At 62.7% G+C, this 19982-nt stretch overlaps 1 protein-coding gene across 4 annotated transcripts; it reads left to right on the top strand.

The window, feature by feature from the left end:
• Positions 1–2077: 2077 nt before the first annotated feature.
• On the top strand, positions 2078–18856 carry INAVA (innate immunity activator). Of its 4 annotated transcripts, none has more exons than XM_060126612.1 (10): positions 2078–2272; positions 4870–5018; positions 6000–6124; positions 6516–6632; positions 7202–7418; positions 11895–11948; positions 12757–12967; positions 13143–13301; positions 15112–15712; positions 17176–18856. In XM_060126612.1, the coding sequence occupies exons 2-10, from the start codon at positions 4964–4966 to the stop codon at positions 17266–17268; spliced, it is 1632 nt and encodes a 543-aa protein (XP_059982595.1). In that variant the 5' UTR covers positions 2078–2272; positions 4870–4963; the 3' UTR covers positions 17269–18856. The 4 variants fall into 4 exon arrangements, with proteins under 4 accessions (XP_059982595.1, XP_059982586.1, XP_059982608.1 ...); XM_060126603.1 differs by lacking the exon at positions 2078–2272 and adding an exon at positions 2763–2942; XM_060126625.1 differs by lacking the exon at positions 2078–2272 and adding an exon at positions 2763–2947.
• Positions 18857–19982: the final 1126 nt, after the last annotated feature.

Raw genomic sequence — 19982 nt, 5'->3', positions numbered from 1 at the left:
GGGGCTGGGGAGGTGGTATTTGGGCTGGGGAGGTGGTCTTTGGGGCTGGGGAGATGGTCTAGGCACTGGGGAGGTGGTTCTTGCGGCTGGGGAGGTGGTGTTTGGGGCTGGGGAGGTGGTCTAGGGGCTGGGGAGGTGGTCTAGGGGCTGGGGAGGTGGTCTAAGGGCTTGGGAGGTGGTCTTTGGGGCTTGGGAGGTGGTATTAGGGGCTGGGTAGTTGGTTTTGGGGGCTGGGGAGGTAGTCTTTGGGGCTGGGGAGATGATCTCGGGGCTGGGGAGGTGGTCTTTGGGGCTGGGGAGGTGGTCGTGGGGCTGGGGAGGTGGTCTTGGGGCTGGGGAGGTGGTCGTGGGGCTGGGGAGATGGTCTCGGGGCTCGGGGGTTGGTCTTTGGGGCTGGGGAGGTGGTGTTTTGGGTTGGGGAGGTGGTCAAAGGGCTGGAGAGGTGGTCTTGGGGCTGGGGAGGTGGTCTTGGAGCTCGGGGTGTGGTCTACGGGCTCGGGAGTTGGTCTTTGGGGCTGGGAAGGTTGTCTTCTGGTTGGGGATGTGGTCTTGGGGCTGTGGAGGTGGTCTTTGGGGCTGGGAAGTTGGTCTTTGGGGCTGGGGAATTGGTCCTGGGGCTGAGGGGTGGTCTTTGGGGCTGTGGAGGTGGTCTTTGGTGCTGGGAAGGTGGTCTAGGGGCAGGGGAGGTGGTCTTTAGGGATGGGTCTAAGGGCTGGGGAGGTGTTCTAGGGGCTTGGGAGGTGGTTTTTCGGGCTGGGGAGGAGGTCTTTGGGGCTGGGGAGGTGGGCTAGGGGCTGGGGAGTTGGTCTTTGGGGCTGGGGTGGTGGTGTTCCGGCTGGGGACGGGGTCTTGGGGCTGGCTAGGTGGTTTTTGAGGCTCGGGAGGTGGTCTAGGGGCTCGGGAGGTGGTCTAGGGGCTCGGGAGGTGGTCTAGGGGCTGGGGGGGTGGTCTAGGGGCTGGGGAGGTGGTCTTGGGGCTGGGGAGGTGGTCTAGGGGCTGGGGAGGTGGTCTAGGGGTTCGGGAGGTGGTCTTGGAGCTGGGATCGGTCTAGGGGATGGGGAGGTGGTCTAGGGGCTGGGGAAGTGGTCTAGGGGTTCGGGAGGTGGTCTTGGAGCTGGGATCGGTCTAGGGGATGGGGAAGTTGTCTACGGGCTCGAGAGGTGGTCTTGGGGCTGGCGAGGTCGTCTTGGTGTTGGGGGAGTGGAGCTATTGGAGACTCGTGAGTGCTGGGATCCCAAGGTGAGGGGCGTGGTGAGAAAAGCAGGTGGCGTTAAGCCTTGAGGGGTCTCCTTCGTGTGCAGCGCTGTCTGTCTTCTTGCCTCCTGTGATGGGTCACAGTGTCTTTGGCCCTTGCTTCCACCAATGAAATAGAGTGAATTCCAAACTGTTGGTTTTCCTTGAAGGTCAGTGGCGTGGAGACCCAGAGGCTCATTTCTTGTAGGGAACAAGTTCCATTTTGGTCTCTGGCCCCCGGTGGTTGGGGACTGAGCTTAGACCCCGGGGTCCCAGTGGCCCTCCTGTGGACTAGGGAGAGGACTGGGGTCCAGGTCAATGCGCCATGGGCCCTGTGGAGGGATGGTTGTAAAGATAAACAGGGAGGTGGCGGCCATGATGATTCTGGAGGGAAATGTCTGTGATCAGAACAGCCTGGCCTGCTGTGGGACCCCAGAGCCGCCCCGCGTGGAGTTCCGGGGTCACGGCCCGGCCCGGAGTTTCTAATCTCATCTGGCCTTGGCCCCGCTTCAGGGTCTGGGGAGCAGGGACCCTCCTTGTCAGCATGTAGGTTTCTCGCCGGTGGTCCCCACGCGCTGGGGTCTTCGCCTGCTCTGGGCGCTGCGCGGAGCCGGAATCTGGGGGGGCGGGCGGCTCAGCACAGGGCAGGGGGGCCCTTGAGGCCGCGAAGGCCTGATCCCTGCTGCCTTCTTCTGGGGTTCCTCCGTGGGGAGCCCCTTTCTCCCGCCTGTGCGGCCCCCGGAAGTGCAGAGGCCCGGGCTGCCTGTGGGGCAGGCTTTGCTCTGGGAAGGGCTTGCTCACCGCTCCTCCCTCTGACTCAGGTTGGAACAAGTAACCTGGCTCCCCTGGCCGGGCAGCCTGGGAGGGACACAGGCGGGACCAGGGGAGGGACAGCCACCGGCCATCGGTGTGGGGAGCGGAAGTGGGCCAGAGAGCACGGGGCGGCCTGGGACACCCTGAGGAGACATGCCAGGCCCCTCGGTCCCCTGACTTGGGACCAGGGGGCATTTCCCGGACTCCTGGACTGAGCTGGAAGCAGGTGAGGGTGGGGCAGCTGGAGCCGGTCTTTGGGGCGAGGGCAAGCCGGCCTAGGGGTGGGGGGCCCAGCGGTGGCCGTCAGCCACAGGGCACAGGGGTGATGGGGGTGCTGGTGGGCTCGGATGGGGACCCGGCACTGTAGTTCCCAGGCCTCAGTTTCCAAGGGAGCGGGGAAGGCTGGGACGAGAGAGTCCCAGGGCCTCCCTTTGGGGCCACATTTGTGACGGGAGAGGGTCCCAGTGGCTCAGCCCGAGGGCAAGTGCACGGCGCTCTCCTTCCTCCCCTGTTGTCCTCCTCTGCCTTTTCCTGGGGGTTTGCGTTCGTTTGCTTGTTCTCCGTTCTTTTTCTCTGTTCGGGGTGGACGGATAGGGCTTGCCACCTGGGGCTGCGGGTCTGGAGGGCAGGGAGGGTTCCCATGCGGAGAGGCGGGGATATTCCCAGAACTGCCTGTATCTGAAAGGCATGCCTTCAACACCCACGGGAGCCTGCGGGCCCTGGGACAGGGTCCCCGAAGCCGGAGGGCCGCCCCCGGGGAGGCAGATGAGCGGGCCGCACACGTGTGGGTCCTTCCTGCTCAACCTGGCGCTATCCAGATTCAGTGTGGGGACTGGCCAGGGCCCCGGGTACCGTCCAGTTGTCACCGTGCCTGTGAGGACGGGAGGCCCAGCCAGGTGAGGTGAGGTGAGCTCCCCTAAGATCACATAGGTGATGGCAGGATCCAGGCTGGAATCTGGGGCTTCCAACCTCCGGTCCGTGCTTTGTGCCCTACTTGGAGCAGGCCTGCCCCCGACCCTGGCCAGAGGGAGGAAGGGGCCGAGGGGGCCGTTCTGCCGGGCCACCCCTCGGTCCCGGCAATTCCTGCTCACTCTGCAACAGGCAACAGCATGAGAAGCAGGGCTGAGTTGTCAGAGCTTCCAAAGGTGACTCCTTAATGGTTAATAATTAATTAGTAAGTGTGAGTAATGGATGGCTTCCCTCCCACATCACCCCCTCCCTCGTCCAAGCAGACGTGCTAGGACGGCCTTGCTTCCTTGCTCTGACAGGGCCCTGCCCCTGGCTGCTGGGGAGGCCCACAGGCTGCCCAGGGCTCTGCAGCGGGCGGCGGGGGAGCTGCCTGCCGCCTGTCCCGCTCCATCTCCAGGAGGGATGAGGGTTTGGGAGGGTGAACCGGGCAGAGCTAACTCACGCCCAGTACCCTGGTCTCGGTTCCCAGAACGTGTGGCCAGGCTCTCTCCTTGGCATCTTCGCAAAGGCCCCATATAAACTTTAAAAAAAAAAAAAATCCTCCCCTCCACTCTCTAGACTTCCTTGGAGAACTGAAACTCCAAAGTGCAGGTACCTATTGTTTTCAGGGCGAGGTTTTTAACAGGCCCAAGGTGCTCTGATAGGCTGTGCTGTTTCTGTAGGTCTGTAAAGCTGTCCATGGGCAGAGAGGTGCTCCTGGGGCCTGGCCATCAGCGGTCCCTCCTCCAGGGGCCTGGCTGCGGGCTCAGCTTGTCTCCCACTGGCTGAGGAGCCCCCCTGCCCAGCAGTGATGCCCTGAGGAGAAGCAGGAGAAGCTCCAGACAGAGACTCCGGAGGACTTCTGCGCTGTTGCTCAATGGCTGACTCAGGGAGCAGGTGGCTGGGCTTCCAGGCCGCCTGCCCGGGCCCCGCCCGCGCTCCCCACCCTGGCTGCAGCCAGCCGCCGCCAGGCCCCGGCCAGCTGGGACCCTGAGCAGGGGTGCAGACTTGGCGAGGAGAGAGGGGGCGCCAGCAGGTGCGGCCGGGGTGACTGCTGCCGGCAGACGCACACCTGGAACTCTACCTGAGCTGCACACGTGCGCCCGGCCCGGGCAAGCAGAGTGGCCGTGGTCTCCTTCCCATCTTGGGGCAGCTTCGGCTCTGGTCACCCCTCCAGCCCCGGCAGCACGCGCCCAACACACATGCACGTGCGCGCTGCCTCGCTCCCGGCTGTGGGGTGTGAGGTCCGGGCCCCCTCCCCTTCGAGGGGCCTCCCAGGCATAGCTGGTGGCCCGGGAGTTGGCTCACGGCTTTGGGCACCTGCCCTCGGGTGGACCGCCTGGTGTAGACAGACAGCAGGCAGCCTGGGCTGTGGGCCTCGGGACAGGGCCTGGCTGAGTGCCCGGTGCCCTCACCCACGGGGGCAGCGGGATGGGTCTCGGGCTGAGGACCGTCAGCCGTGCCTCCCTCCTGGCACCGACGTTTCCCCTCCCTCCTCTCCTTCCCTTCCTCCTTGACTTGTCCTCCCACCTTTTTCTTGTTCCCTCCTTTCCATCCTCTCTCTTTGCTCCTGTCCTCATGGGCTTTCTCCCCAGTGTCGTGGTCCCTGTGGCCACCACTGCTGTCACCCCTTGGGCTCGGAGGCCTCTCTGGGAAGGAGGCGGCAGGGGCCCAGGCTGGGCCCAGGGCAGGTGCGCTGGAGAGGCCCACAGAGCCTTCTGTCCGCAGCGCCCCTAGCACTGACACCCCCATCCCAGACTCACTCCCCCGGAAGCATGGGCCTCACGCCACATCTCCCACCCTCACCCACCTGACTCAACAGCTCTGTTTGGAGGCAAGGGGGTTTACGTGTATCATTTTTTGTTCTTTTAAAAGCTGGGGAAACTCCAGGCCACCTGCACATCCTGGCCCAGGCTGGGAAGGGTGTCGGCCCCTCCTCCTCTGTGCCCGCTCCTCCCAGAAGTCCACCATGGAGAGCAAGGATGAGGTCAGCGACACCGACAGCGGCATCATCCTGCAGTCTGGTGAGGGCTTTGGGCGCCCCCGACCCCACCAACTCCTCGAGTCCCAGGCTCCAGGCCCGGCCAGGCTGAGGGGCCCAAGGCGGGGGCGGCGGGGAGGCCACTGTGCGGGGAAGGGGGGTGCAGACCCTGGAAGGGCTGAGAGTTTTCCTCCCTGGGTGGGAGTGGGGGCTCTGGCCTGGAGTGCCAATCCTATCTGAACAGCTACCTGCCGTGTTCAGCTCTGGCCCCATGATTCCTAAGAAGCTGAAAACTCTTATCTGGTTCGCGGGAAGGGGCCGTGGCTCAGGCTGGCCACAGCCGATGGGCCCAGTCGGGTCTGGTTTGGACAGAGAGAGAAGATGCGCGTGCAGTGTGTGTGTGTGTGTGTGTGTGTGTGTGTGTAAGTGTGTGTGTGTGTATGTGTGTGAGAGTGTGTGTATGTGTGTGAGTGTGCGTGCGTGTATGTGTGTCTATATGTGTGTGTATGTGTATGTGTGTATATGTGTGTGCGAGTGTATGAGTGTGTGTATGTATGTGTGTGTTTGTGTGTATATGTGTGCATGTGTGTGTGCATGTGGGCATGTGTGTGAGTGTGTGTGTGTATGTGTGTATGCGTGTGTGTATATGTGTGTGTGTGTGTGTGTGTATATGTGTATGCATGTGTATGTGTGTGTGAGAGAGGGGTGGGGGAGCAGACAAGGAAGAAGGCACCTGCCACGGGTGGCGGCTGGGAAGGGAAGGGCGGGAAGGAATGGGCTCTGACCACAGCCTGGCCCTCACCGCACACGGCCGAGGGGCCACCCGTCCCTCCGAGCCGTAACGGTGCCGTCGGGCCGCCGGGGTACACGCCGCCTTTTGGGTGTGACACGGCCTGCTGTGGCGGCCGGCCCACAGCCTGGGCAGGCGAGGCCGCCTGAGCGCGCGTGTGCGCCGTCAGCCCCGGGGGCGTCCCGCGGCGCCCGGGACAGGCTCCCCTGAGCGCGCGCCCCTGCCCCGCCGCAGGCCCCGACAGCCCGGTGGCCCCCGCGAAGGAGCTGACCCACGCGGTGCGCAAGCAGCAGAGGGCCCTGGAGGCGCGGCTGGAGGCCTGCCTGGAGGAGCTGAGGAGGATCTGCCTGCGGGAAGCGGTGAGGCTGGGCCCCCGCCACGCACAAGCGCGGGCTTAACCCCGGGGGCTGGAGCCGCGTGCGGGGCTGTCAGTGCCGAGGAGTGGGAGGCCCGGCCCTGAGAAAGTTCTGGGGGTCCGACGGGGCACCGGATGGCACAGCGAGGGGACAGCTCTCCCCGCAGCGCCCAGGCATACGGCCGGGCAGAGGAGGGGCTGCAGGGGACCATAGCCAGGCCAGGGCAGATCCCCGGACGAGGGACAGCCCTGGACGCTGGGACGCGCGGAGATGGGCAGAGGCCTCTGGGGAAGGGCGGCACAGGTCACCCAGGGCCCGCCGGACGGGCTGTTCCTGCTCGGCCAAGGGCTGGGTGCGTGGAGAGCGGCTTGGCACGAACTTGCTTCCCCCGCAGGAGCTGACGGGCATCTTGCCTGCAGAGTACCCCTTCAGACCGGGGGAGAAGGCCCCCAAGGTCCGCCGCAGGATCGGAGCCGCTTACAAACTGGACGAGTGGGCCTTGCACAGAGAGGTGAGGTGCTGCAGGGCGCCGTCCCTGCTCCCCGAGGCTGGCGGCTGTGGTCCCCAGGCCTTGCTTCCCCTCCGCAGGGGTCTCTGCTCTAGCATCACACAGCTCAGGCCGCTTGGCTCTGCGTGGACGAGGGGCACCCGCCCACGTGTAGCCCACGTGGCCTCAGGGAAGCCGTGCCAGTGCCGGCAGGGCTGGGACCTCAAGGGAGGACGTGGGGTTCAGTCCCCTGAGGGCAGAAGGCCAGCCAAGAGCGCAGCCGGCCCGGAGAGGCAGTGGCCTGTGTGGACGGGTCGCTCTGGCTCCTGGGGCCATCCTCCCCTTTCTCAGCACGGGAGGAGGGCCGTGGGGTGGCTTGGACCCTCGGGTCCCTCCCCGTGGTGTGACGGGTGGCTCGTCTGCCTGGCCCTTTGGGGTGGGAGGGAAGCGTCCACCTCAGTCCCTCCCCGCCTGGCTCGGGGTCAGGCTGCTGGGTGGGTCCTGGGCCAGCTGCTCGGAGGCCTGGGCCCTGGACACCGCCGTCTGCTGGGGGTCTGGGCCGTTCCGGTGTCGCTCACTGCGTCCTCCCCCAGGACCCACTGAGCAGCCTGGAGAGGGAGCTGGCCCTGCAGCTGCAGATCGCCGAGGCCGCGCGGCGCCTGTGCCGGGAGGGGAACCTGGGCCGCCAGGCGCGCCGGCAGCGGAAGCACGCGGTGCAGCAGGAAGAGAAGAAGCTGCGGGACCTGCAGCGCTGCCTGGGGGAGTGGCAGCGAGGCAACGGGGCCCCTCCCACCCTGGCCCCAGGCCCAGGTGAGCAGCGGCCGGTCCCAGACCCATCCGTCCCGTCCCGTCGTCGAGGGAAACCTGCTTCCCCGGTCCGCCCCACCCCATCCTGACCCGTGGCAACCCCACAAGCCTCAGCCCAGTCATCACCCTCCCCTGAGACCCTCCCCATTTCCTTAGAAAACAACCCACTCCTCCCTCGGAATCCACGCCCTGCAGGAGGCCTCCCGGACCACCCCCAGGCTGACCTCAGCTTATCTCGAGGGCTTGTCCAGCCCTCCGATCCCAGGCCCACAGGGCAGGTGGTCCCGTGAGCACGGCCGAGGGCCCACATTCTGTGCATATCTGCTCGCTGCACTGCTGCAGGGCCGCGGCGGATGCTCTGGTGGAAGTGCACACCCACCGTCCCTGAAGTACCTAGAACCGCCCAGTCAGGACTGGGGCCCCGCGCTCTGTTCTCTAGTTACTGTGCCTCTTAGTCTAGTCCCTGAGCCCGGGGTCCAGCGCCCGCTGACTGTGCGGCACCTAGCGAGTCGTCCAGGCCCAGGCGTCAGTGGACATCGTGCGTCCAGGCCGGTTCCTCTTCCAGCAAGTGGTTCTGGGCCCTCGCGTGTGGCTTTTTCTTTCTCCTGACCCGAGCCCAACCTGTCGGGTCGGTCCTTGGAGGCCTCCCTTCCGTTCCGGCGCCAGGGCATTGGGCTCGCCCTCCCCCAGGCCTCTCCTGGTTCCCAGGCCTCCCGTGCGTGTGAGGGAGCTGGGCCCTGGGCTGAACCGGATCTGGGGCCTCCACCTGGGCTCCCCAGCTCCCACCCCTGCCCCTCAGGTCAGCTTTGTGCCAAGGCTGCCTCCTGCCCCGGTTGGGCACGTGGCCTCTAATTTAGGGTGAGTCCAGACGCCTCCCAGGTCCCCCCCAGCAGCCAGGGGTGGAGGACGAGGGAGGAGATGCCTCCACGCGACAGCTGACCCAGTAACCCCGGGCGACGGGGCGACCCAGGCAGGACGGCCGACCGGCTCTGGTGGAGAGGGGCCTCCGTCCTCCCGCTGTTCCTGACAGGGCCCAGGATGCGAGCTCCCCTTGAAAGGCAGCTGCTGACTTGGGCACGGAAGCCCCCGAGGGCTCGTTGCCGTCCTGGTGGCAGGGGCCCGGGGGGCTGTGCCCCGTCTGTGTGTCCCAGCCCCTCCTGTGTCCCGTCTGGCCTCACACCGCCCTGTGGGCTCCTCTGACCACAGGCCTGCCGTGTGGGGTGGTGGACGGTGTAGGGCTGTGGCTCTGCTCCTATCATTGCGACGATGAGGCTGCTTGTTGGGAGTGGGGAGCAGGCCAGGACACGCCCGGGGCTTGGCCAGCCATCCGCGGGAGGGGGCACTTAGTCCAGGGGAAACAGCTGTGGGGAAGGGGCTTGGCCATGCGACTGCTTCCACCCTCCTGATCAGAGAGGCAGCTCTGCTCTCCACCTGCAGCCCTGGCCTGACCAGGCCGAGGTCCTGGGTCTAGTGTCCTGTGTCGACGAGGCCTGAGGTCCTGGGTCTAGTGTCCTGAGTCGACGAGGCCTGAGGTCCTGGGTCTAGTGTCCTGTGTTGATGAGGCCTGAGGTCCTGCGTCTAGTGTCCTGTGTTGACGAGGGCTGAGGTCCTGGGTCTAGTGTCCTGAGTCGACGAGGCCTGAGGTCCTGGGTCTAGTGTCCTGAGTCGACGAGGCCTGAGGTCCTGGGTCTAGTGTCCTGTGTCGACGAGGCCTGAGGTCCTGGGTCTAGTGTGCTGTGGTGATGAGGCCTGAGGTCCTGGGTCTAACGTCCTGTGTCGATGAGGCCTGAGGTCCTGGGTCTAGTGTGCTGTGGTGATGAGGCCCGAGGTCCTGGGTCTAACGTCCTGTGTCGATGAGGCCCGAGGTCCTGGGTCTAACGTCCTGTGTCGATGAGGCCTGAGGTCCTGGGTCTAACGTCCTGTGTCGATGAGGCCTGAGGTCCCGGGTCTAGTGTCCTGTGTTGACGAGGCCTGAGGTCCTGGTTGCAATGTCTTCTCCTGGGAGCCCAGGAGGAGGTGGTTCTAGACAGGTAATTCCTGCTCTTGGCCATCTGCCCAGCTGGGCTCGCCCTGAAAGCAGGAAGTAGAGAGGGATTAATAGTTAACTAGCAATAAAGATGTATGAAAAAATAATTAGTAGCTGAAAGGTGTTTTGAATTAAAGAGGAAAAAAAAAAGCAAACAAACTAACCCAAAAAAAGTTAGAAAAATCCACCCACCCTCTTGGTCTCCGCAGGAAGGTTACTCAGTTTGGAACCTAATTCTACCAGGTGGGAGCCATTAGCTTGTCCTCTGCAGGTGGTGGGAGCGGTCAGCTGCGGGGCGAATCGACCACAGGGAGCCTGATGAGAAAGGCCCCCCAGCACCGAGCTGACGTAACAGGTGCTCAGGACGCTTTTGTTGATTAGCGGCGCCCGTGCTGGCAACGCTGGTAGGAGCTCTTGCATGATGAAACGTTCCAGATCTGTGCTGTCCAATACGGCAGCACTCACTGCATGAGACTGTTGAACACTTGGACTGTGACCCATGCGGCTGAGAAACTGAAATTTTAATTTAATCTAAAATAGCCCGTGCAGCCATGGTTGCTGCACGGGGCGGTGCAGGCTTTGAGGGTGCCCAGCGTTTGCACGGCCTCTGCCTGGGGTGTCCGCCTGCCGCTGCGGGGCCGTGCGGCAGCGTGGCCAAGACAGCAAGCAGCCCCCATGGACCACCTGTGATTCAGCCGCCGGGGCTGATGGCTGTCTTCCCAGACCATATATTCAAACTCCAAACACGTGACTATACCCAGCCCCCGACCCCGGCATCCCTGGACCGTGACAGTGACAGTCCCACAATTTCTTCCAGTTGACATTTGTGAAACATAAACATCTCGGTTCCCCAGGTTTTTGTTAAAGATCAGAGGCTGGGAACCAGCATTAGGTAAGAGCACGTCTCCCCAGTTGAACCTTAAAGCCCGGGCTGCTCCGTGGGCAGCCGACCCTGCATGTTTACAGACTGCTCTGTGTAAAGGTTCTGTCTCGTTTAAATTGAGGAGCAAACGTTGACAAACTTCTGTAAAGGTCCAGGGAGTAAACGTTTTAGGCTCGTGGGCCATGTGGCCTCCATCATTACTACTCAGCTTGGCCACCGTATCATGAAAGCAGCCAGACGTTACGTAAACAAACCCACAGTTGTGTTTCAATACAACTTTATTTATAAAACCAGCCAGAAAAAAAAATTTTTTTTAAGGGACTTCGCTGGTGGTCCAGCGGTTAAGACTCTGTGCTTCCACTGCAGGGGGCACGGGTCAGGGAACTAAGATCCCGCATGCCTCGCGGTGTGGCCAAAAAAAATCCAGTTAACTGGATTTGTCCCACAGGCCTGCCAGCAGCCAATCCCTGTTATAGAGGATTTTCAGATGGCTGGAAACGGAATCTACTTTTCTTAGAATTTTCTGGTTAATGACCTCTGCATGAAAGGCCAGCTAACAGGAGAGCCCATAAATGGTGGTGGTGAAGGGCCAGACTCTGGTCAGACGGTCTGGGTGTGAATGTGACTCAACCACCTTCCGGCGGTTTGACCTAAGCTATGTAATCAGCTCCTCCAAGCCTCTGTGTCCTGAGCTGCTACGGGGAGATGGTCATCTCACCGTACACGGTTGTTATGAGGATCCCGTGAATTCACGTATATAAGGCGCTTAGAAAAGCCCAAGAGAAATAATTAGCTATTGTCAGTTTGCCCTCACCCGCGTTCTCAAATCTAGTTGAAAATGCTTTGTGAGTTCCCTCCGGGTCATGTTAGGTGTAGACCGAGTATCTGAAGTTTCAGTGTTTTAGGGACAATGGTAAACTTGAGTCCTCTGTCTTCCTGGGTCCAGACTGCTGCTGCCCATGCAGAAGGACCGTCCTCCATGTCCTTAGGCGGCTGTCCTGTCACCAGGGAAGGACCTTCCTGACCCGGACGGCCACTCTCACTTGAACTGTGAGAGCCCACGACCCCATAGCTGCAATTCCCACTCTCGCTGGTAATGCAGGGGTTCTCAGATTCGCGGGTGCTTGAGTTGAGCTGTATTTATGGTATCAGAAGACTATACAACAGTTAGCAAAAATCTCTTTACCCCGGGGGCCTTCCAAAATGACTCTCTGCCTTCCCCTCCACTGCCTGGAAACCCCGCCAGAGGAAGGCCTGGCTTTTTTTTTTTTTTTTAATAGATGGGGAAACGGAGGCCCAGAGTGTTGAAGTGGCTTATTCGAGGTTACAAAACTAAAGGCAGAGCCAGGATTAAAATGGAGTTTCCTGTCTCCTCACTCCTATTTGCTGACTTTTATTTTCTCCTTCCAAGTGATAAATTCACACCTAGCACAGAACTGAACACGTGGTTGGTATCTCCCGATAAGGGATGCTATCAGGAAGGGGGCGGGGCAGCTGCTCAGCACTGCTGATGCCCCAGCTCTGCGGGGGGATTTCTTCACCTCTTCCTCTCTCCTTTGGCCCCCCCCAGAGCACGGCGCCTCAGATGACAGCTCCCTGTTGGACGGGCTTCTCCGTGAGGAAGGTGAGAGGGCGGTTTAGGGGCTGTTGTGAGCGCTGGGCTCCTCCGCGAGAACTCGGGGCTTGGGCGGCATTGGCTGTGAGTTCTCAGTGAGCTAAAGGAGGCGGGAGCCGGGCTGGGCTCAGCGTCCGCTCCACCTGTGCGCCCTGTGCGTGGGTGAGAGGGGGGATGTGCCGACGCTTTGCCGGTCCAGGTGCTCGGTCATCGTGACCGGGAGGGGAAGGGGAATCCAGCAGAGCCTTGGGCCCCGGGCCTCCCTGCCTTTGCCTGGGACTTAGCCTTTACGTCAATACGCACCCGTCAGAGCCTCAGCCATCGGGCCACGGTCATTGCCCTTTGTGAAAACAGGGTAGCACTGAGGGAGAAAACACAAGTCCGTAGATTGAGAACCCTGGTGACAAACCCTAACGATGCTGAGGGGTCAAGGTGGGCCAAGAGGGTGGTGAGGTCCTGCCCAGGGGAGGGCCCAGGCCAGTAAGGCAACAGCACACGTGGGCACAGCGTGAGAGGAAGAATAGGGAAACAGGAGGTTAGCTGCAGATATGGCATCAGGAATAAAGGTTAGAGAGGGGAGTCATGTGAGCCAAGAGAGTCAATCTGGGGAGGCTTCCTGTAGGAGGCAGGTATAAAATGGAGCTGTAAGGAGTAAGTCTGAAAGGAGAATAAAGTGTTTAGAAGCATCTGGGCCCAGAGCCATGGCCTGGCACTGCCAGATTGGCAGCCACGGGAGGGCGGGCCAGGTACAGGCCACGGAGGTTCTGGTTGGGCTGGTTCCCCCACCACTGCCCTCCCGGGCTTCCTTTACCTGCAGAGGCATCTCAAGTGCCAAAACCTCCCCCAGAGTCCCCAGATGCGCCTTCCCGGCCTCTCCCGCCCCAAACCCTCGAGGGGCTGCAGCCAGCAGGCCTTGACACGGGGGGCCTGGAGCGGGCCCCCATCCAGAACAGCCCCTGGAAGGAGACGAGCCTGGACCACCCCTACGAGAAGCCCAGGAAATCCTCCGAGCCCGGAAGCGAGTCCAGGTCAGGCGGGGGGAAGGGAGGGCCAGGAGCAGGTGGGATCTGGGGGGCGCACAGTGCAGGAGACCCCCATCCTGCGTGTGATGGTGGGAGGCATGAGTCCGTCCCTCCGCACACCGGAGCCCCTGGATGGAGGCATTCCTGCTGCTGACCTGTCTCCAATCCCTCCAATCTCCAGCAGCCCGGCCAGCACCCCGCAGGATGGGCCCAGCGAGTCTAGTCCTGCCTCCTGCTACGTGGTCCCCGTCCGCAACGTTGCTGGGCAGCGGCAGGGCCGCATCAGTGCCCCGGCCACCCCTGAGATGCAGGGCAGGAGGGGCCAGTCACAGCCCCTGAGGTAAGAGACAGGCCACCCCAGTGATGCAGGGGGCGAGACCCACCATTGAGAATTTACCTTCGGAGGGTGGTGGCTTCCAGGATTATGTGGGACACCCGTGGGTGACACATGGCTTGTGCAGTGGCTTCTCCTTGGGATCTTTTCTTAAGCACCTCTCAACAGAGGCTGCACCCCAACCAGCAAAGCCAAGGGCGAGTCCCTTGTGAAGCAAGGTGTTTTCTTCCAAAGACTCCGGTTTTGTCTCTTTGCACAACCAGATTCCACTTTTCTCCCCGTCTCTGCACACTCTCCTGCGAGAGCAGGAGTGTACCTTAGAAGATACTTTTGCAGTTGTCTGTGATTGTTTTATTATTAGTCTCTTGACGATGGACGGGTCACGTTTTCAGCGGACGTACAGTTGATTCTCATTACTTGGGTAGTTATGTCCTGTGAAGTGCAAATGCTGAACCGCTGCTCCCGGGGACACACAGGGTTACAGCTTCTGGTCACAACGTGTCTGTCAACTGATCCATACGTAACCTTGTTTTATGGGGTTTCTGTTTAAAGACACCTTATCTAATACGTACCATCAACTCATTAACATTGAACTCAGGGCCAACAGCCCTAGATCTCACGCCTGAACGAAGCTCATCTAACATGTTATTTTCTCCGTAAATCACGTCCCAGCTTCCTTGAGCTCAGGACACCAGACGGTCCTGCAGCATCAACTTTGGGGCCATTTTAAACACTGAAATCACCAACAAAACGCACAAAAATACGAAAAGCATGATACTAAATAGACTGTGGGAATCGTATGAGAGCTGAACCCAGAACTCAGAGCCTCGGCTGGGAAAGCCTGCTGGGCCCTGCGTGTGTCCACACGTGACCACGAAAGCGCCGGGAGCGTTGATTTTGAGGCTATAAATCAATTTGAGCAGTCGGTGAATTTGCAAATACAGAACCCATGAATAATGACAATCCACTCAATGCTCCTTTCCAAGTTCCCTGCTGTTTGGTGCTCGTTCCGGTGACCAGAGTTACGACAGGCAGTGTCGGCCACACCGTCCTACAGCCCAGGGCACCCTCAGGACATTGCTGGGTTCTTCCATCAGGTTAACTTTGCTTCTGGGCAGCACTGGGCTGGAGTCCAGAAATGCATCTTATAGTTTACATACTGGGGGGCCTTTTTACACACAGGGCCTTTGTGCAGATTAGTGAAAGGCGCCCCCGCTGGACGGACAGGCCTGCTCCCGGGGTGCTGGCAGAGGGAGGCTGGATTCCAGCCGCGCTGGCTGTCCGGAGCTAGTGCCCTGGGGAGGGCCACCTGCATGCGGCCACCCTGTCCTAGCCGGCTGGGGCTGCCATATAGAACAGCGCAGCTGGACACAAACCACCGCCTCCAGACTGGGAGGCGGCAAGTCCAGGATGCAGATGCCCCAGGGCGGTTTCTCCTGAGGCCTCTGCCCTTGGCTGTAGAGGGGCCCGCCCTCTCCTCTCTTCACTGGTAGCCCCTCGGGGTGGGCCACACACCAGCTTCACGCCTTCACCTCGGACGCTTGACGGCGTCCGCCCGTTCAGATTGTGTGGATGAAATGCCACTGGACGCCTCGCACCTGAGATGGCTGAGAACAGGAGGCAGCCGTGGGTGGCCTCCGTGACCCAAACCCCAGCGTGCAGTGGAGCAGTGGTGTGGGGTGCAGGAGGGGCGTGTAGGGCGAGCCGGGCCAGGAGGCTGTGGGCACGTGGGGAGGCGTGGCCGAGGCCGCGCACGCGCGATGCCTTCCCCGCCGCCCAGGCAGGGCTGGCTCAGAGCCCCCTCTTCTCTCCATAGGACCGACCCCTTCCGCGCGGGCCCCGACGGCAGGGGTCGCAGCGCCCTCCCGCGCCGCCGCCCCACTTACTACACGGTGACTGCACCCGCTCCCGTGCCGTGCCCCGCCTGCCACTCGTGCTCCGAGGACAGCGGTTCCGACGCCTCCAGCCTGTCGCACCCGACGCCCCCCGGCAGCAGCAGCCCCGACATCTCCTTCCTGCGGCCACTGTCCCCGCCCGCGCCGCCCCGCCCGCGCGTGCCCCGCGGCCCCCGACTCCGGCCTCCCCCCGCCTGCCTGAGGGCCGCGCGCTACCTGGTGCTGGCTGAGGGCCGCCCGCCGCCCGGCCAGTGGGTCGAGTGGGGCCCGGGCCGCGGCGAGGACGCGGCCGCCCCGCGCTGGCAGCGCCCACCGCCCGCCCACGGCCGCGTGGTCCGGACGCCCTCTTTGCGCGACAGCCCCGCGGGCCGCGGGCTCAGCAAGGCGGCCGTGTCCGAGGAGCTCAAGTCGTGGCACGAGCGGGCCCGGCTCCGGAGCTCACGCCCCCACTCGCTGGACCGCCAGGGGGCTTTCCGCGTGCGCAGCCTGCCGCCTGGCGCCGAAAGCTTCGCGCGCACACAGGTACGCGCACGGGTCCGGCCCTCCCAGGTCCCGCGATCCGGCGCTGGGGCGCAGGCGCAAGGCCTGCAGTCCGGTGGCCGGGCAGCTTTCAGCTCGGAGGAATAGGCCCCAGAGCATTTCCTCGCGGCTCTGGAAGGCCCGCAGGAAGACTCCCCTGGCGGCCTCCTGAGTTCGCCTGCGCGTTTAGCTCTAGAGCGCGTGTCCACGTGCGCCAGTGGAGGTGACCCTCCCAGACACCTAAGACCTTTTTTCCTAGTGGCTCCACCGATGATCTACAAAACAGATAGGCCTCTATTTATAACCATAAGGCCAATCCCCATCACCCCCCAGTCTCCCGACTTGAGTGCCCAGGACGGAGGGAGAGTCTGGCAGTGTGTATGCAGGGGCCATAACCTGTGACTGCCTGTCAGCCAGCTACTGCGCCCCACTCCCCTCCCGCCGCCCAGCTGAGAAGCAGGGTGACTGATGGCTAAGGGCGCAGGCCCCGGTTCAAGTCTCAGCTCTGCCAGCACTGGGCAGGTTTATTAACTCCCCTGATCCTCTGTCACGCTCTCTATAAAATGGGAGTCTTAAAGGACCCATCACAGAGGGGCAGTAAGAACTTGAAATGAGTTAATATGTGTGAAATGATTAGAGCAATGCATAGAAAGTACTAATACGTGGTGTTATTATCACCTGGGGCCCACCGAGGTCGGGGACCGAGTTGGTGGGCAGCATATAGGTGGAGCACCCCGACGTGAGGTAGCATGGCCACTCTTGATTTCTGTGCCCAGTTTTTTCTTTCTGGAAGAGGGGGACCGTACATGAGCTTTTTTTTCGGCTGCGTGGCATGTGGGATCGTAGTTTCCCGACCAGGGAGCGGACCCGTGCCCCCTGCACTGGGAGTGCTGAGTCTTAACCACTGGACTGCCAGGGAAGTGCTGAGTGAGCCTTTCTTTATTGCTCCCTGGGAAGGAGGGCTCTGCAGGGGGTGTGCTCCAGAAGCCCCCGGCAGGCTGCTGCTTTGAGACCCAAGATTCTGGCCGGGCCCAGCTGCACCTCCCTCCCCCGCCCCCAGTTCTCTGGGCTGCAGCTGGTATCCTGGGCCTGGCAGCACCCTGGCCGCAGTCCCAGGCCGCACCCTCCAGCTGACGTGCCTTTCCATGCCTGCGAGCTTGGACCTGTCCTTGGCCCGGGCCCAGCCCATCCCAACCTGCCAGACGGGGAGGGTGATGAGAAGTGAGCTGGGGGGGATGGGGTGGGGGGGAGCAAAGGTCAGGGTGCCTGTCACACCCCAAAGAAAGCTGGAGTGGACATGGACGAGGGCACAGAGAGCCTGCCGCGGAGGCGAGGGCTGAGTGGCTGGGCCGGTGCTGCCACTGGTCAGCGTCCTTAGGGGACAAGGATGGTGTGGCCGGGCTTGCTGTCCTGCTGTCTCTACCTGCTTTGCTCACCCACCTCTCCTTCCCCCCTGGCCCTGGCAGGTGCCCACCGTGTGTGTGCTCCGGAGATCACCTGAGGGGGCCCCCGTGCAAGTGTTTGTACCTGAGAATGGAGAGATCATCAGCCAGGTGTGACCCTGGGCTCCGGACACCGTGGCCGGCAGGCCGAAGAGACTGCTTCCCAGCGGGGCTGGGGCTGCGACCGCCCACCCTTGAAGCCCTCTTCGGCTCTCCTCCCCCATCGCAGGTCGATGACCTGGAGCTGAGACTTTTTTTTTTTTTTTTTTTACCAGTTTTTGTTCAGAAGCTCTGGCCTATGGATTTATATTTGTGGTCTGTCCCCAAGATCCCTGTAATATGACAGTGCTTTATTCCCCAGAGACAGGCCTACTGGACTCGAGGCCTTGCCTCTGACTAACAGCACCTGTCTCCGTGTGCAAGACGTGTGGTAGGGGACGCATCCCCAGAGAACAGCCCCTGGCCCTCCTGCCCCACTGCCGCTGGGGGCTGCACCTCCCTCCCGCATTTCCCAGCTCTCAGGCTGTAGGGGTGCCCGGGCTGGGGGCGAGTCGTCCCCTCTGTGATGTGCTCTGTGATGCACGCACCGAGCTAGGTTAAAGGTCAGCGTGTCCTGGCGGAGTCTTGTCTTCCTGGGCTCTGCTCTTTTCCTGACCCCGTGACTTCCTTGTAGGGGCCCCTGTCACTGCGTGCGCCCTTGTCCTGAGGCTCCCAGCGTCGACCCAGACCCAGGAGCCTTGGGCTGGAGGCCTCTCCAGATTGGAGCATCCGTAGGCCCTGGCCGGGAGCCGACCACCTTCTCTGGGCCTCTTGAGGGCTTGCAGGCCACCGCCCGCTCCCCCCCCACCCCCCCCCCGCCACCGCCCCACTTCCTCTGATGTCTTTTCGTCGTCGTCGTCATCCTAAAAACCAGCGCTTTACATGTGCTTCTGGAAGGGCGCCCCCTGTGGCGCGTTCCCAGGGCCGGGGGTGTCATTGCTCCTTCCCGCACTCGGCTGTGCTGCCCTGAGGCCGGATTTCCTTGAAGGAGGGCAAGTCCTTGTTTTTACAGACATGGGGACACCCGCCTTGCAGGGTATTAATGAGTCATCCTAGTGCTGAGACTTGAGGCCCGGAAGCTGGCCGTGCTAAGACCGTCCGTGGTCCCGGGCTCTCATCCTTGGGCCTTTGCTGCCGGGTCAGATCCCCAAATAGGGGTCCTGCTCCCAGGAGAGAGCCGCTGAGCTGAGGCTGGGAGGTTTGGAGGCACCAAGCGCTGACCTTGCCCACGTGGCATCCTCTGTCTGTAGGACGGGGGCTACACAGACAGCGAGGCTCTAAGAACTTTGAGGCCTGGCCCGGACGAGGCACAGTTCTCCCGCTGCCTGGGGCAGGGCGGCCCGGCCCAGGGGTCGGGAGGAGGGAGGGGCCTGAGGGGAAGCCTGCATCCCTGTGCTCCCGGCCCGCAGCATCCTGGCTTTGGGAGCACCTGCCCCGTCGTGTTGACTTTGGGCGCTGTTCCGTGGCGCTGGGTGTCTGAGCGCGTTGCCCTTGAGCGCAGCCTCTGCCCCCTGCCGCCCCGGGTCCTCGCGGAGCGCGCCCTCCACGCCCGCGAGTCCTTCGCGTTGACTTACTGGTCCTGTGTGATGCCTGGTGCGCCTGGGAAGTGGCTGTGTCCTCGGCGGTGGGGTTTCCGTGCCAGTTACTCCAATAAAGTCTGTCTTTGTGAGGCGGAGCTGGTGAGGAAGGTTCTTTTGTGCTGAATTCCGTGAGCAGAGGATCTGGCCAGGTCCCTGGGGGGCAGGGGGTGGGGTGGGGGGGAAGCTCTCTGCGTCCCCGGGCAGGATGGAAGCAGGAGTTGAAGCTCCTTGGTCCCCCTACGCCCGGGGCCCGAGGAGCTGGGCTCTGGGGGTCCCTCCCCGAGAAGGACCCGGGGCCACGGCAGCCCCTGGGGGTTCCGAGACTGTGCTCAGTGATGGGAGGGGCTGAGCCTCCTCAGAGCCGTTCTGGGGGGAGAAACAGCCCCTCTTCTCCAAAGCTGGATGAGGTCGGGGGCGTGGGGGTTGGACTGCCCAGGTCACAACGGGGCGGGGAGGGCAGCTCGCAGCGGCTACCTCCATGCCTGCCCTGCAGGGGCCGCTCTGGAACCCAGCGCAGCGCCCCCTGGAGCCTCGATGCCCAGGATGGGCGTGCGCCCCAGAGCTGAGGCACCAAGTGTCAGGTGCGGCGTCCCTTCCGCCGGCCCTCGCGGCGGCCCCGGGGCAGGGCGTGAGGCTGGGCAGGTGCCCGTGGGTGGGCTGGCCTCACTGTGCCCTCTGCCCTCCCTGGGCTCCAGGGACTGCGGCTTTGGGGGCCGGGGCGCTCCATTCTGGGGTGGGCTCCGAGGGGACACAGCCCAGGGTCTCTGGAAAAGTGTGAGCATCCCAATCTCAGACCTGAACCTCTTCCACCAAACTGAGTCGTGGACCACGGCCCAGATTTTGTGGATTCTGTGTTTTAGACCATTATAAGGAGTGAGGCCCAGGGAAAGCGTGACCAGTGTCCCCAGGGTGCATGCCGAGGGGGAAGCTCCCCGACAAAGGGAGCAACCAAGTCCAGCGAGCAGGACGGGGCGGCAGGAGGAGACGGGCCCCTGGAGGGTCCTCTGGGGGCAGGGGCAGTGGGCACCCCGGCTGGGGACCCAGTGTCCAGCGTGGGAGACGCGGCCAGGCAGCACTTCCCTCCTGCTCCCAGGCAGGACCTGGGCAGACATCTGGGGGCTGTTAGCCCCCCAACCGCAGGGCAGAATGGGATTATGAATTGGGCAAGGGGTCGGGGGCTTCAGGATTTCAGCAGCGAGCCTCCCAAGGCAG

Source organism: Lagenorhynchus albirostris, chromosome 2 (assembly GCF_949774975.1).
Source record: "Lagenorhynchus albirostris chromosome 2, mLagAlb1.1, whole genome shotgun sequence".
Classification (NCBI taxonomy): Eukaryota; Metazoa; Chordata; class Mammalia; order Artiodactyla; family Delphinidae; genus Lagenorhynchus; species Lagenorhynchus albirostris.
The sequence above is the reverse complement of the archived record's forward strand: the minus strand, read 5'-3'. Positions and strand labels throughout refer to the sequence as shown.

What these genes read in the sequence shown, in the direction of transcription:
- INAVA (XM_060126603.1), top strand. Translation starts at nt 2,812, where the DNA reads ATGAGCGGGCCGCACACGTGTGGGTCCTTCCTGCTCAACCTGGCGCTA. An exon ending in CGGGCTTCTCCGTGAGGAAG is followed by an intron (nt 11,949 to 12,756) that starts GTGAGAGGGCGG and finishes CTTTACCTGCAG; the next exon opens with AGGCATCTCAAGTGCCAAAA. An exon ending in GGCCAGTCACAGCCCCTGAG is followed by an intron (nt 13,302 to 15,111) that starts GTAAGAGACAGG and finishes TTCTCTCCATAG; the next exon opens with GACCGACCCCTTCCGCGCGG.